The sequence below is a fragment of the Panthera pardus genome, unplaced genomic scaffold, assembly GCF_024362965.1.
Source record: "Panthera pardus isolate Hobbes unplaced genomic scaffold, ASM2436296v1 HiC_scaffold_10, whole genome shotgun sequence".
In the NCBI taxonomy this organism is placed as follows: Eukaryota; Metazoa; Chordata; class Mammalia; order Carnivora; family Felidae; genus Panthera; species Panthera pardus.
The window spans coordinates 13,601,596-13,618,898 of NW_026526655.1; the positions used below are offsets into that span (position 1 = coordinate 13,601,596).

At 39.2% G+C, this 17,303-nt stretch overlaps 1 protein-coding gene across 10 annotated transcripts in view; it reads left to right on the forward strand.

Moving 5' to 3' along the window:
* Nucleotides 1-17,303, forward strand: part of DOCK10 (dedicator of cytokinesis 10) — a 266,202-nt gene that overhangs the window by 122,729 nt on the left and 126,170 nt on the right. For all 10 annotated transcript variants that reach the window (XM_053904308.1, XM_053904300.1, XM_053904301.1 and 7 more), the window contains exon 3: nt 2,905-2,994. In XM_053904308.1, coding sequence (XP_053760283.1) covers nt 2,905-2,994 — 90 coding nt within the window. The remainder of the gene's footprint in view (nt 1-2,904; nt 2,995-17,303) is intronic.

The window sequence follows — 17,303 nt, forward strand, 5'->3', positions numbered from 1 at the left end:
AGTCCATGCAAGTTGTAAAATAACGTTTTAGATTTAACACATGGTTACGTGAGGGTGATTCAGCCCCAGTTGTCTTATTAAGAATCAACATGAGGGGTGCCCGGATGGCTCAGTCGGTTAAGCCTCCGACTTCGGCTCAGATCTGATCTCACCGTTTGTGGGTTCGAGCCCCGCGTCGGGCTCTGTGCTGATAGCTCAGAGCCTGGAGCCTGTTTTGGATTCTGTGTCTCCCTCTCTCTCTCTGACCCTCCCCCACTCGCACTCTGTGTCTTTCTCTCTCAAAAATAAATAAACGTTAAAAAAAACCAAAGAACATGATTTCATAACTGGAGGTCATCAGGAATCACTCATAGCCATTGTACACGTGATTATACACATGATTATAAAGTTTTTATAAATCCCAACTTGAGTGAATTTCCAATCTCATACATTACGTATGTATTATGTATTGGGGCTCTATTTTTACTACAAGTAGCTATGTGACCATTATTACTTGAATCCTGAGTCCATATCCAGAAATTGACCATTAAAGAAAACAAAAAATTTCTTAAGCCAGTTCAGTATCCTGACTGTATTATACCAGAAAGCAGTGATCTTAGTGGGGCACTGGGTATAAATAACTTCCTAAGAAATTTACATTTGAGCCGTGTTACTCTGCTTTCCATCAGACTTGGAATATTTTAGAGCAGCTGTTACTACTTTTTTAAAAAACAAGAAACCAATAAGAGACTGCATGGGATAATGAGAAAAAGAAATAATATTTTGCTTTTTTGTATAAAAAATGTATTCTAAAATAATGACTGAAATATAAAATTTTTTTAATTAGAGAAAAAAATTCCTGATCTTGCCAGTAGATTATAATATATAATGTTCCCTGTAAACACCAAGCCGGTGACACTGTGTATCTGAGAATTATCTACCCAAACAGGAAACAAGTTACACCCAGATAATTGAAATCCCGCAATGATCTGGAAAACTCAATTTAGGTATGGATTTTAATCTTTTACTCCAGACTTCCAATAGAGTTTATGTACTGTTTACCTTCTAACAGAGTGCACAACATATAAGAAGCAACTTGAAAGAGGGAACCCAAAAGGAATCAAAAATGTAAAATCTAAATAATACTAAGTCCTAAATCGGCCCTATCGTACTTCACGTGGGTGTATCTGCAGTTGGCTTGATTGGTAGCCATGGCCTCAGAGAACTTCTACACCCTGTTCACACAACTGCAGTGACATCCTGGGGCAGATGCATGGATCAGGAGAGCTCTGTCTACACTGCATTTTAGGATGAGCATTGAATTTTGTCCTAGGATGTACTAGAACTTTGTTTCCTCATTATTTTTTATCCTCTGATTTTGTTGGGCTCACATGACACTCTTCCTCTTTCGCAGCGTCCAAACTATGCACATGAAGGCACCCACACACACACTCACACAGCATACCTGTGCACAGACATGCATGTGGTCACATGCCGCACACACACACCACACGCGCACTGACACAACGTATGCACACTCAAACACAGCACACCATCATCCATCATCCTCATGCACACGCACAGACACGCTCGTGCACTACACCTAATCACACATGCTCACGCAGACACGCACACACATATGCACAGAACCCACACATCCTGATTCACACACACTCAACACATTCGACAAACAAGTATTTAAATGCCCCACTGGACACTGAGGTTAGAGCAGTGAACAAAAGAGATCAAAGCTCTTGCCCTCATGGAGCTTATATTAAGAGCGAAGAAAAAGGAGGGTTTGAAGAAAATACGAGTCTGGGACTAGAAGAACAGGTATGATGCTGCCCTTGGTGGTAGAGCTTGTCACAGAAGCCGTGCTCTCGGAGGACCCCATTCCCTGGACCCCTTTCCTACCCGTCTTCTCCAAAACTAAGGAGGGGTGTTGGGAATCTCATCTGTTTCATTAATGAGTCTAGGGAAAATGCCCTTCATCTAGAACAATTCAAAGGAACTTTAGGTTGTGCTTTAGAAACTCTGATGAATCATTTGTGGATTTGGGGATATACAAAAGGAAAGACCCCAGCTGTTTGGTGCCATGGATGTGAACAGACTGGTCACCCCAACGCTTCTGGAAAGCCACGGAGTGCAGACTAAAGAAAGCTGGTGGCTGGTGATGGAAAGTCACCGTTTTTAGGGTGTCTCATACTTCCCCCAGCTTGATGGAGCTGAGGACTATATGTCGTGTAAAGAGGAAACAATCTATGAAATCCTGTTTTGGACATCTTATTACTTTTTATGTCTGTTCGTTTACTGCAAAGTCGTTTGTTGAGCATTGAAGTTGAAAACATTTTGTTTATTTTAACAAAAATAAAGACACCAAGAACATGAGTCTTTTTCCTCAAGATCCAGGTTTACTGAACATCCTTTCTTTCTTCTCACCCCTAAAATGGTGGCTACACACACACACACACACACACACACACACACACACACACACTCAGAGCTTCTAAAAAAGGTTAAATTTACCTTGTGGAATCTCGAGAAACTATTTACAATAGGATTAAAATACTGATGCTTTTGTAAGGTTTCTCTTTCACTTCAACTGTGTCTCGGGATTCACAACAACAAAAGATACAATAGAAATAAGCTAGGCAAAATATATAGATGCCCCAACTTTTGTTCCCTGCAGGGAAGTGAAAGAGCTTTACGCGATGAGCCTCTGTGATAAACCAGTACTTGTAAGGATGCTGGCAGAGGCAATCTCAGGGAGGTTTGGCTTCTGTCTCCTAGAGATGTAAATTTCTCTGTCTTCTTTTACTCTCCGATGCTAAGATCTAAAGCAGTTTTCTATTGGGTTTTCGGTAGGGTGGTCTACTCAGTGCTTCCAGGTTGGAGAGCTTCATTTCTTTTCATTGTTCTCCCCAGACGGCCACCGTGTCTTGGGATATCCGCACACTGTACTCAACGGTACCCGAAGACGCAGAACACAAAGCAGAAAATTTGCTGGTGAAAGAGGTAAATGCAATGATTCCCATCCTTTACCTTATAAACTCTGTTTTCTCCTGGGGAGGGGGGGGGCTCCACACAGCTCCCTTTTATTATTGTCTTCCTCTCCTTTTCAGTATAGAATTCCAGATGCAATGATGAGCTGTTCCTTTTCAGCCCTCATCATGTCTAGATTCTTTCCATTCTCCTGTTAATTATGTTTCATTGTGTGGTGACTCTTCAAGTTTGGGGCTTTTTTTTTCTTTTGTTTTTACTTCCCTTAAAATCGTCACATTGAGAAATATTTGTGTGTTCTTAACAGAGGATAATTTTATTTTGCTTACCTAGACTGACTCGTGGGAAAGGCCACTGTATGTGAGAATTTTGGATAACAGAGTTTCTATGTTAAGAGATACATTTTTTTTTTTTCAAGTACTGACTATGGAAATAGTTAATGGTAAAACCCTGTGGCTATGATAAAAACCTTTTGGTATAGCATTTGTTTGCATTCTGATGATATAAGAGAGGCCTACAACCTTGCTCCTTCTTCTGAGCAGACTAAGGGATGCTTTAGGGCAGCTACTTAAAAGATATTTGTTGAATGAATAAATGAAGTTAGTCCTTCTTTACAGAAAATGCAATGAGAAAATTCAGCACAGGCCAAACAGAATCCTGAGAGAAAACGGTGTATCCCCAATTAGGATTTAGTTTAATAACAAAACCTTTTCTCAGCTCTCAAACATATGTGTACGAATATAAGCTAGCTTTATTAGCATACATATTATATCAATCTGTATTAATCATGCACATTTTATGTTATACTATTCAGTCCAAATCCTTTGCCATAGATTTATTTATGAGTTTTTTTCCAATTCCATATTTATTTCCCAAAGTTTACATTAAATTACACTACCTTCTAAGGAGTTAAAAGAAAAAAGGAAAAAGTGCAGGTTCAGATAACATCAGGATATCTGAGTATGCTATTTTCACATTGACTGATAAAAATAATATATGTGACATCAGTACCATAATATTTTTTTTACAGTCACCTTAGAGGAAGTCTTTTTTTTTTTCTTAAGTTTATTTATTTTTGACAGAGAGAGAGAGTGCGAGCATGAGCTAGGGAGGGGCAGAGAGAGAGGGAGACACAGAATCTTAAGCAGGCTCCAGGCTCTGAGCTGTCAGCACAGAGCCCGACGCAGGGCTTGAACCCACGAACCGTGAGATCATGACCTGGGCCAGAGTCGGACACTTAACCGACTGAGCCACCCAGGCACCCCCTTAGAGGAAGTCAATATCTGGTAGGACATCACAGTTTAAAAAAGAGTTGGCAAATCATTTTCTACACCAGAAAATCAGAATCACTGAGACAAGGTCTAATAACATTCTTCAGTAAATATGTAAATATGTGTTAACTTAGGTAGGATTTGAAACATTTATGATCCTGAATTCCTCACTAGGAATATTCAACCAATTCTTCTTGAATGTTCTTCCATAAAATATTGCACTTTTGGGTAAAAATCTTCAGCTTGTTGTTAAATTTATTTCCAAGAACTTTATAGCTTTGTTGAAAATGTGAGAATTTGTTAAATCCAGTTCCTTTTTTTGCTTTACATTGCTGATGTTAAAAAAAAATAAAATAAAAAAACTGTTGGGGCACCTGGGTGGCTCAGTCGGGTGAGCATGGGACTTCGGCTCAGGTCATGATCTCACAGTTTGTGGGTTCGAGCCCCTCGTCAGGCTCTGTGCTGACCTGTTGCTCAGAGCCTGGAGCCTGCTTCAGATTCTGTGTCTCCTTCTCTCTCTGCCCCTCCCTCGCTCGCGCTTTGTCTCACTCTGTTTCTCAAAAATATATCAATGTAAAAAAATTAAAAAAAATGAAAAACTGTGGCTTTTGAATATATATGGCTACCTCACTAATCTTCCTTATCCTAATAGTTCTTTGTAATGTTAATTTTTGTTTTCATTCGTTTTTCCTTTATTTTATTTTTTTGCACATAGAAAGACACCATTTATCATTCTTATTTGACGTTTAAGTGTGTAGTCATATCATCTGCAAACAATTAAGATCGTCCTAGTTCCTAATAACTGTATACGTTTTTTGTTAATTCTTGCCTCATTTTATTATCTGATATCCCTGAAACCAGGGATTGAATAATAATGCTCATGTTGGGCATCCTATCTTTTTTCTTTTTTTCTTTTTTTCTTTTTTTTTTTTTTTTTGAGAGAGAGAGAGAGAATGCATTCGGTGCAGGTGCAGAGGAAGAGGGAGAAGGGGAATCTTAAGCAGGCTCCGTGGTCAGCGCAGAGCCCAAAGCAGGGCTCGATCTCACAACGGTGAGATCATGACTTGAACTGACATCAAGAGTCATAGACTTAACCTCTGAGCCCCCCAGAGGCCTCCATCCTGTCTTACTTTTGGTTTTAGGGATAGGCCTTTAGTATCTCTGATGCTCTCTTACCCCTTGAATTTAGCTCTGTGATCCACAGGATCCATATTTGTATTTCGGGTGTAAACTTTCTTATTCAAATTGTATTATTACCTTAATACTCCATTCACATTGCGAGTATTTTATTTCATGTTTTTGCTTTTATATTCATGAGTGAGATTATCTCTAGTTCTCTTCCCTCACTTTGGTATTAAAGAAAATGCTAGCTTAAAAACATTGTGACGCTCTCCACCTTTTTCCATTTTATTCCATTCTGGAATAAAAAAATAAATCCGTGAAATGAAATAGGGTATCTAGAAATATATCCAAGTAAATACGGTTGCATACCAACTGACAAATTATGGCACTTCAAATTCTCAAATATCTCTCAGGTTAGACAATTTCATGAATACCACTTGGTTATTCATTCTGGATGAGAATAAAGTTAGGACTCCAGGTCACGTTAACGTAAAAATTAACTCCAAGTGGATAAAAACTATCTAAATTTTAAAAACAAAAGTATTAAAACTACAGGAAAACATTTTAAGTGGAAATTTAGGGGAAACAGATTTAAGCAAATAAAAAATTTGCATTTCCATATGATTAATGGTACCATAAATAAAGTCAAAAGAAAACATTTAATCAGAGCAATTATTTGCAACTCTTTATATCTTTTGTGACGCATGCACACATTCCTAATTTTCAAACTCTTACAAAGTAATACGAAGATAATAACACAAGAAAATATAAGCAAAAGACAGGAGCACACAGTTCAAAGAGAGGGGCACAAAAAGTTGCCAGCTTCACTTACAGTCATGAAAATGTAAATTAAAACAAATATGATGTATGATACTTGAATGAAGAAAAATTTTAAGATGAGTAATACTTAGTGACAGTGGGAATATGGGAAATAAACATTATCATACAGTGTTTATAATACTCACATATCTGTAACCTTTGAGATGTAATTCTGTAATTCTTTTTTGTAAAGTTTATTTATTTATTTTGGGAGAGAGAAAGAGCATGAGTGAGGGAGGGGCAGAGAGACAGGAGAGAGAGAGAATCTCAAATAAGTTCGTCACTGCCAGCACAGAGCCCCACGTGGGGCTCAAACTCACAAACCATGAGATCATGACCTGGGCCGAAACCAAGAGTCAAGTAAGCTTACTGACTGAGCCACCCAGGCCCCCAGATGTAATTCTAATGTACCTTTTAAGTAGTGCATATACATATGTAACATGTGTGTTATTAAAAAAACACTAGAGCATAAAAGTATAATTACAGGGTTAAGTATTGTTGCACTGACCAAATTGTAATATCAGTTGGTAAGAGTGGGGTTGAATAAATTTTGGCACATCTGTATTTTAAAATAATATGTAACCAATAAAAATTAGATGTATTTATTTTATTTTTAATTTTTTTTAATGTTTTATTTTTGAGAGAAAGAGAGAGCTAGTGAGGGAGGGGCAGAGAGAGAGAGGAAGTCACAGACTCTGAAGCAGCCTCCAGGATCTGAGCTGTCAGCACAGAGCCTGTCACAGGGCTCGAACCCACGAACCGTGAGATCATGACCTGAGCTGAAGTCGGATGCTTAACCGACTGAGTCACCCAGGTTCTCCCAAGCTAATACATTTATATGTACGTAATTTGGGGGCACCTGGGTGGTCCAGTCAGTTAAGCATCGGACTTCAGCTCAGGTTTGATCTCGTGGTTCATTAGTTCAAGCCCTGCCTCAGGCTCTGTGCTGACAGCTCGGAGCCTTGGAGCCTGCTTCGGATTCTGTGTCTCCCTCTCTCTCTGGCCCTCCCCCACTCACTCTCTCTCTCTCTCTCTCAAAAACAAATAAACAATAAATAAATAAATAAATAAATAAATAAATAAATAAATGTATTAGCTTGGATGCCCATGATATGTTGTTAAGAGAAAAAAGTAAGTTGCAGAATATATACTATGATATCTTGAAGGTATAAAACCTGTAAGTATATACATAAATATGGCTTATTTATATAAGCCTTACAAAAGTATGAAAAATGTAGAATAAACTCATAACATTGGTTATGTCACAAGTTTGGGATTGTAAGGGGAAGAGAGGAAATTTGCTCTCAGTTTATATGTTCTATACTGTGTTACAAGGGTATTTTTGTGGTGAAAAAATATTTTGTGAAAAAATTACTGGAAATACATCTTCAAATGCTGTCAGAATTGGAAGCCACCCAAGTGTCTCTTGTAAAATTGTCTCCAAACGTTAAAATCCAACCTTATTCTGAGAGTTGCAAGTCGCCTTAAAGACCATATCAGATTCTTTTTTTATTATTATAATTTGACTTTGATAATGAAAATGTCATATGGAATGATCAAAACCCCTTATGCATTTCACTTTATGAGTCCAACCACTGGGCTTGTCTGCCTGTCATAGAAGCCAGTTAAGTTCATCTGATACAGTCCATTCATAATCACTTGTAATAAAACTACTGTGGATTTATAAACATCTCCACGATTTTAGGGACTATTCATGTCATGATCTTTTTACCTCTTTCTGGGTGCATTGGGGATTTGTCTATTTCCAGGTTTCCAGCAGTCTGTTTTAGGCTGTGAAAAACTTGCTCTCACATGAATCAGGGATTCTTAGCCCTCTGCTCTGGGTTGTCTGCTCCCCGAGGCTTTGAGACCTTGGATTTGGTGGCCAGCCTGCTAATGCCCTTGCCTCTTCCCACCTGCTTGTTTTATTATCTGGTATGCCTTCGTGGTGGGCCCCATGAGCTTAAGTCCTAAACTTCAGGATGATTCAGAAGCCCCACCCCCAATCTCTGGATCCAGCCAAGGTGTCAGGTTTAGCCACTTTCCAAGGAAAAGGCAGCCTAAAAAGAAGATGAGTACAACACTGGAGACTTCTAAAGCTATTCTGGGGGTTTCAGATGTCTTTAGTTTTGTCATTGCTCTCCTGAACTTCTGTACCACGACTTCAAATGGCCAGGTTGACCCCCTTTATTTCTGTAGTTCTCTGAGAATGTCAACTTCGGTGGAGAACAGAACAGGTTGGCCACAAACTCTGACTGTGTCTTGTTATTTCCCCTGGGGTGAAATTTCTTCCCCTTAACTTTGTGCCTACCTTTCAACTACTTGCAGCCTGGGGTTATTCCTCCATTTCTAACTTCCACCCGCAGCTTCTCCTTTCTCCTAAGAACTGCTCCAAAGAGAAGTCAAGTACAGTGTCTTTTACCGTAGATCCCAGGTATCTGTCGTACTTTTTGTGTTGCACGTCTCAGGACAGAGCATTTATCTGGGTAACGTAAATGACTCGTTATGTTGTTCTCAACTGCATGGATCTAAAGTAGAGAAAAGAAAAGAAAAGAAAGAAGAGGAAGCCTGGGAAGAAACTTTTTCTTTTTTTTAACCTGAGAATTTTTTCTGCATCACTAGCTGTGAAAACTGCCATAGCTTGCTTGTTTTAAGGATATAAATAAAGGGAAGCCTGTACTTATAGGGTCGGAAGAAGAGAAATCCCAGTTACAAATACCACGTGATGGTGGTAGAACATGAATACCCAAGCCTGGAGACAGCAAATAAAAAGAAAGGATCACCAGAAAGCTGGGTTAAGACTGAGAAATGACCTCAGAGAATTCTGCTGGCCAAAAGTCTTGACCACGGTAGGGAATAGCAGCTAACGTTTATTGACTACTTTCTTCGTGCCAGATACACTTCTAAGACCTTTCTTTACTTGCAGTAATTATAAGCAGATGCTACAGCAGCAGCAACCTTGTAACGATGAGGCAACTTTTAGGGAAAGATTAAGCAGGTGTTCGGCGTCATACAGGTGGGAAGAGACAGAGCCAGCATATCCCCACCCTTGCTGTCTCCCTGCAATGGCTTCTGGCCTCTTAACCTTGACAGTAAGTGCCCGGAGGATGCTTTACTAAGGCTGCCCTCTGGAAGGAACACGTCCCTCAGTCTTCTCCCTGACAATCCCGCCCCAGTTTTGTCCGGGTGGCTCTGATGCATACAGTTATTGGCCCGCACTTTGAGAAATATCGGCTGTATTTTCGAAACCAGATTAAGCCAGCACTGAAAGGGATTCCTTGACGTTTTGGAGAAACACGTGTTTCCCTTACCGCCGCTGCTGCATCGGGCGAAGCAGCCTTTGTGGTCCTCCCTTGCACTAGATGCCCTGTGGCTCCCCACGGGGTGGCAAGGACAAATACTGTGGTTGCTAGGCAGCAGGCTGGCACGAATCTAATTTAAACACATCCAGTTCAATACTAATTTGGAATGATCTCGCACTTCGCTCTGTTTTGACAATTCTCGGCTCCTTTTGAAAGGCAGCGAGCCTTCTTTTCTTTTTTTAATCTTGAATGACTTCATCTGTTTTCATAGGAGTTTCAATAAAATGAACAGTCTGTCCCTCTTCTGGCTTATCGGCTGTTAATCCTCTCCCCTATCTCGTCAATGTAAGGCTAACTGTTCCCCACGCAAGAGTGCAGGCTTATTTCCCCATGCAGCAGAGAACTTCACAAAGTTATGAGAAATTAAACATCAAGCCACAGTTGAGCAAAATGCACATCTATGTATACTTTTGAGCCCTACCTCGATTTACAGCCTAGAAAACAGGTTCCGAATGATTAACTAAGCTGCTCCACTTCACATAGAGCCATAATTAAGCCTCTGGTCTCTCTGACCCTCAGGCTCCGTGCCCTGACCCACTTGGCTCCCTCTGACTGTTTGGGAAATTCCTTTAAACCATGAAATTAATAGCCTGACCTGATGTGGACATTTCCACTGTTCACAAGGGAACATGCCCTTCATTTTGATAAACATTTAACTTTTCTACCTCAGTTTCTTTATCTCTAAACCAGCATATTCATTACTCCAATGCTGTGTTTCTAAAAACAAATACACCAATGATATGAAAACACTTGGAAAATCACAACTGGGGAGCACTGCCTTTATCTGATTCTCATAAGTGGCTTAAAATCAACATGTATAACTATTTAAAAAATCAAACACTTCCGTGATAGAAAAAAAAAGCACCACCCCCCCCTTCCTCCCACTGGGGGTTAGGGGAACCAGTAAAGGGATCTATAAACAGGATGCAGACTTCTTAAGCAAAGCTTCCATAGCAAAGTTTTTATTTTGATATACACAAAAGAATAATATAAAGCCAGATGCTTAGAACACTAATTAAAGCTAAGCTCTCGGTTTGGTCTCTCAACAAAAAGATGAAAACAAAAAGAATCGAGAATGGTACAGTGGCCCAACAGAGGGTAAGGGTCTAGGGACCACTTGAGTTGAATGGCCAAGAGAGATACCGACAAAGTACTGAGGTAGAGCAAGTTACTCTGCCAACAAAGCCCTCTGCAATTTCTGGAAATCAATCTGCTGTAGGAGTAGAATAATGATGAAATAAGAAGGCATGAATTGGAGAATCCAAGCATCGCTTTGGTCAAGACATAAAACACTCAGGGATTTGAGAGTTATGGAAACATTAAAAGAATAGAAGCAAATATCTACATCTACATCTACCGTTATATATGAATACACACACACATACACACACGCTGATTGTGTACTCTTCTCATCCAGACAATATTAGGTTATTAGGGCAAGGAAAAGTTTAGATCTTAAGCAGGGGTTCTAGACTAGAAATTGTGGAGTTCTCTAGGTAAAAAAAAAAAACAATGAAATAGGACCCAGGACTGAATAGGAAATACAAATCAGACTTAACACAGACAATAAATGTTGTAGAAATCTCTAGGCTTTCATAGGAAATCTGCCCTAAAAATCAGCAGAACAAATGGTTGAGATCAGAGCAGACGCCAGTTTCACATGGGCAGAGAATGTTCTGCAGACAGCCGGGTCTACAGGATGTCCACGGGACACAAACACACACACATACACACACCCTCAGTCGTTAACTTGCTAATACCCACGGAGACTGTCTCAGAAGGGAATAGGGCATATAATATTTCCCATATTTATTTGACCATGGAGAAATTCTGTCCATTTTCCCCCATGTATCTGGAAACATATCTTTGAGAAATGCTGATATAAATCTGATAGAAGGAGATCATCAGAAACTAGGGGCACAATACAGCTCAAGTAAAACAGAATGTATTAGGTGAACCTTGACATGCATTTCATTAAAGCAGACAGTGATGAAGAGAAAGAATATTAAAGCTCCCAAAGTATCAAATAAATTGTGTCTTTCTTTTCATGGATAAAGCTTTTACCATTAGAATCCAAAATGTCTACCTCTGTTCTGAGTGTAAACCTCTTGCAATGCTGGGCCACAACCCCAAATGTGGTTTCCATGTAGCAAATTACAAGTATACACAAGGTTAATTCCAAAGTTTGTCGTAAATAATACTGCTCATAAAGTTCAGAGAAACACCATTTTCCAGCCCTTAAATTTCTTGTCTCAACCCCTTACCTAATTACTGGATTATTTTTCTCTCTGGTCCAAGAAGTAAATGTAAACTGGCTTAAAGCTACTGCTTTAGATGTCCGCGGAAACTGCTTCTCACTTCATTTGGGTGGAGCTAATTACCCTCTGTTTACAAAGGGCTAAATTCTTCACATAGAAAATTCTTCTCCCACTGATTTATGCTGTTACTCTGGATCACATACAAAATGTATTCAGAGAAGGGTCTTGTCCCGCTGCCTGAAACATTGGACTGGATTTATTATTCAACAACATTTATCACTTACTAAGTTGTGATACCAAATGGATGTAACACAGTCCTTGCGTTCAAGGAACACCAGGGGCATCTGGGTGGCTCACTCCGTTAGCGTTAAGTGTCTGATCTTGATTTCAGCTCCGGTCATGATCTCACCATTCATGGGATCGAGCCCTGCATCAGGCTCTGCGCTGACACTCTGCAGCCTGCTCGAGGTTCTCTTTCTTCCTCTCTGCCCCTCACCAGCTCACACACACGCACACACACACACTTTCTGTCTCTCTTTCTCAAAATAAACAAATAAATGAAAAAAAAAAAAAAAACTAAAACAATTAAAAAAAAAAAAAAAAAAGAGCTCACCACCAGGCCAAAATTTAAGAGACCACTGGTCAGAATTTTGCAACACAATCTAATAAGTAACTCAGGAGTACTACTGTAAAATAGAAAAACAAAGTCAGGTTCACCTGTTAGGAAAAAAAAAAAATAGCTAAAGGCAGACAAGAGACTGGATTGATTTGCTTGAGGGGGATGAATAAGACTAAAGGGAAGTTGGACACATAGAAGACTATTTTAATAGGCCAGCTGGGTTAAAGACCTACACGAACATACGGCAGCATGATTATGGTGACAGTAAAGGGCTATGAAAGATGTGACATTGGAGGAAGTTGGTGACTTAAAAGAGAGCAAGGGAGAGGAATATGTTGGGGACTACTCCCACATATCTGGCTTGGGCTCATAGCTAGATAGTTTTACCCGTAATTTAAATAAGACGGCCAGAAGCAAGCAAAGATTGCTCAAGCAGGGATGGATGAAACAAGGAAGAGGATGCCACTGACCAACATGTATATCGAGACGAGAGATGCCCAAGAAGGAGTGAGGTAGGTAGGTGTCCACACAGGAGGAAGGGATGGGCAGCTGCTCTGAATTTGAAAGGTGAGGCTTTAAGCCTGGAAGAGGTTACCCAGAAATGCCACAGGGACCTGGCTGGAGCTGGGACGTGAGTCCTTGGGCTACATTCCTGCTTAAGGGGCTGGTAAAGCGGGTCCTGCTTCGGCAGTGGAAATGGAGTGGAAAGAGAGATGCAGAAAACAAGAAGAAACTGATTTCTCAGAATTAAAGAAGAGTCCTTAGCAAGTACAAATCCATGGCATGAAATGCCAAAACGGTATCACATAAGGAAGAGTCTGCTGGGTTTGGGTATTCAGACTCATTGGTAGTTCGTTAACAGGGTAGTTTCAGAGACTGAGGACAACCTGATTACAGCAGGTTAAACCCTGAAAAGGTGTGTTATCTTATCAGACAAGGTGTTAGTACATTGTTGTCTCTTTATCTACAAGGCATTTTGAGAGTAAACCCAATTAAAGGATGGCAACCCTTCAAAGTAGTCCATGCTGCTGAAGTGAAAAATAGTTCAGCGGGCTGTTACATTGTATACTAAAATATTGCTGAATTTGTTAAGGACACTTTTGTAAACATAAGAAACAATAGGATCAAATGAGCATAATATTGAAAGAGAAGTTTCTTCCTCTTCCTCTTCTTCTCCACCATTTGGGTCCAGAAAGATAGCATTCAGCTAATTCAAGAGAAAATTATAAATCTTCAAGGTAAAAGCCGCATCATGTTGCGAAGTAAAGAACATGTTAGACAATTTGGATCCCGGACATAGCAAAGAAAATTATGGGGAGAGGAGGCTTGGCTATGACTTAAAATGTATTTCATGCTGCCCATTTTTATTACCTAAAAGAAACATATCTAACTAGAATGAAATGTATCCTGTCTCCCGAAAATGGGGAATTCCACTTCTCTTTTATGGTTAAAATAACTTCATGTGCTTCGTGTTTAATTTTGAACTACATATTATGTGCACGGATAAAGAAACCATTCTTTTAGTCAAAACGCCTTTGTACTTTGCACAAATTGTGTGACTCTGATATGTGGAATAATGTGCCCTCAAACTTACCCAGAAGTAAGAATAAGTGTTTTTAATAAATGATTTGGGGCTTTGGTGTTTTTTTTTTTTTTGCATGTATAAATTAAGTAAAAATGAATGCTATTTTCTGATTCTGAATCGTTGGGCAGCAGATGAATGATTCTCATGCATGCATTAACTTTATACCAGAGCACAACAGTAAGCAAGATTTCCCTCACTTTAGAACCAACCTCTATGATACAACATCAGAGCCACATGCACAATTTAAATTACTGAAAGCTATTGGGGAAAAAAACTAAAAAAAATCTCTCCAGGGTGCCTGGCTGGTTCAGTCGAAAGGGCATGTGATTCGACCTCGGGATCGTGAGTTTGAGCCCCACACTGAGTGTAGAGAGTACTTAAATAAGTAAAACCTAGAAAAAAAATTTTAAATAAAAATAAATAAATGAATCTCTCTAGATTAGAAAAAAGCCATTATCCTTTCTGAATAAAATAAGTGTGATTAGAAAAAATTTTGTTTCCGTTTTGAAGACTAAGGCTCTTAGTTCACTAATAAGGCTTTGTTGGAGGCTAAGGGACTCCAATGTTGTGTGTACTTTTTAAAAGTAAGCTTGTAAGTTAAGCTATATTTATTTTGCGACTTCAACTAATGGAAAAATCACATCAAAATCTGTTATTGTCCTCTATTGTAACTAATCTTACTTATGTGTAGTAATTTTGTTTCTATCATGGCCAGAACAAGAATGGATCACCCATTTTATTTTATTTTATTTTTTAATTTTTTAATGTTTATTTATTTTTGAGAGAGAAAGAGAGGCACAGTGCCAGCAGAGGGGTGGAGAGAGAGGGAGACACAGAATCCGAAGCAGGCTCCAGGCTCCGAGCTGTCGGCACAGAGCCCGACATGGGGCTCCAACTCACAGACCGTGAGATCATGACCTGAGCCGAAGTCGGACGCTCAACCGACTGAGCCACCCAGGCGCCCCTCACCCATTTTATTTTTACACTAAATGTATAACACTAAAGATAATAAACATACAAAAACCAATGGGGGGGGGCGGTGTCTGGATGGCTCAGTCGGTCAGGCATCCAATTCTTGGTTTCGGTTCAGGTCATGATCTCACGCTTCCTAGGTTGGAGCCCTGCTTTAGGCTCTGCACTGGCAGGGCAGAGCCTGCTTGGGATTCTCTGTCTCCTAGCTCTCTGCCTTCCCTCACTCACATCTGTCTCTCTCAAAATAAGTAAATAAACATAAAAAAAAAAAAAAAAGGTAATGGGGCGCCTGGGTGGCTCAGTCGGTTGAGCGTCGGACTTCAGCTCAGGTCATGATCTCACACTCGGTGAGTTCGACCGAATCGGGCTCTGTGCTGACAGCTCAGAGCCTGGAGCCTGCTTCAGATTCTGTGTCTCCCCCTCTCTCTGCCTCGCCCCCGCTCATGCTCTGTCTCTTTCTGTCTCAAATATAAATAAAAACATTAAAAAATTTTTTAGATAAAAAAAAACAAGGTAAATTCAAATGCATTTAGTTTTTAGTGCCATTAGGATAAAATCTAATAGAAAACACCGAATAAACAAAATAGTTTTGAGTTTCACATTAACGACCTTGAAGAAATTTATTGTCTAGCCACCAAAATCCCTAGAATAATAGTCTTGCTTCCAAATATGCAAAACTGTTCCCGTTCTAAATTGGCTTCCTCTTCTGCATAATAAAAATCATCCTATAATGTCTGGTGGTAAGTGGATGAAAACACAAAAGGACGAGCCCAAAACCCTGGCATATAAAAAACGTTTAGAAAGAGCCCATTTGAAGTTTGAACCTAAAAATTTCAATGGCATTGAATTACAACCCAGATTTTATGCCTTACATGGAAAGAATGATTCAATCATAATATAACCAAGGTTTTCAGTACCATCCATTTTTCATGTCTTGACAAATTACTTCTGAGATCCAGCTGGGAAATTCGAATGTATGGTCCTGGGTCAGGCACAGGTGTGATTTACGAAAGTCTAATTTTACAGTTTGCTCAACTACCTTAATACAGCACAGCTTAAAAAATAAATAAATAAATAAGCCAAATATTTTGATTCACTTTCAGTTTGGATTACTTGAGGCTGCTCTATCATTCAATGTAATAAAATAGTTGAAAAATGATTCTCATTTATGGTTGGCATTTCATAGGGCATTCTGTTTTACATGGTACATGCACATTTATAGACATGGTGACACTGTCTCATATGAAGCAATAGTTTGAAAGCTCAGACCCAAACTCCATTAAATTAGATGGTACCGTGATTTCTGAAACTGAGTAATATCTGTATTTACATCGCTTATTTCGTCCAAACATTTGTTTCCTTTAGCAAGAGTATAGTAACACGTTGTAAAAACTCACTGCGTTCACCTTATTTTGATACTACAAAAAATAATTATTTCATTGGAAAGGAATACATAAATGTAATCCAATTAAACAAAAAAAACATTTTCAGTGGCTTTTCCCTTTTGCTCTAAAATGTCAACACGGTGAGTGAACCTGTGTCCTGCAGGGATCGCCTCATGTTCTAACTGCCAGCCTGGCTACTAACATCTTCTTTCACATTGTAGTGTCTCGGTGTGGATGATAAGTTATCCAGCCATCTTTTCAATACATAATTTGTCTAAATTCACTTAATTTCATGATGCTGCATTTTCAACATTCATCCGATAGGCATAATTACTTCTCAACTTAATAAAGTCTGGCATGAATGTGAAATTACCACCATCGTGTTACAAACACAGAATTCACCCCAGTGGTGACTAAGGGCCACAATGAACACCTTTTGTGGTTGCATACGTCTTTTTGGCAAGAAACTAGTCCTGGAATTAAATAAACCTCTATGCCCACAAAAAAAAAAAAGAATTTTCATCTGAAAAGCCATTTATTACCTGCTTATTACTCTGTAGCCAGAATCTAATAATCAGCCCTTTTAAGAGAAGGACAGATTACATTGCCAAAGCCAAATTGCTCTTTGAGGTAAATAACATAATTTGAATTGATTCTGATGATTCTCTAAAGAGAAAGGGGGAAAGGAAAAAGATGAAATATTTTCTTTATATTATTTTAGGGTGCCTTGTACAGTTGCTTAACCTTTTCTAAAGTATTTAGATTCCTAGAACTTTCATAGGGTCATGTTTAGTTATTTCCAAAAGAAAAAGGATATAGGAAATACATTCGTTCACATAAATATTGAACGCCCACTGTAAATGGGGTTTACATGCTGCAGTTGATATATGCCCTTTCAGCTAGAGAGTAATGCCGATTTTCAGAGCCCACT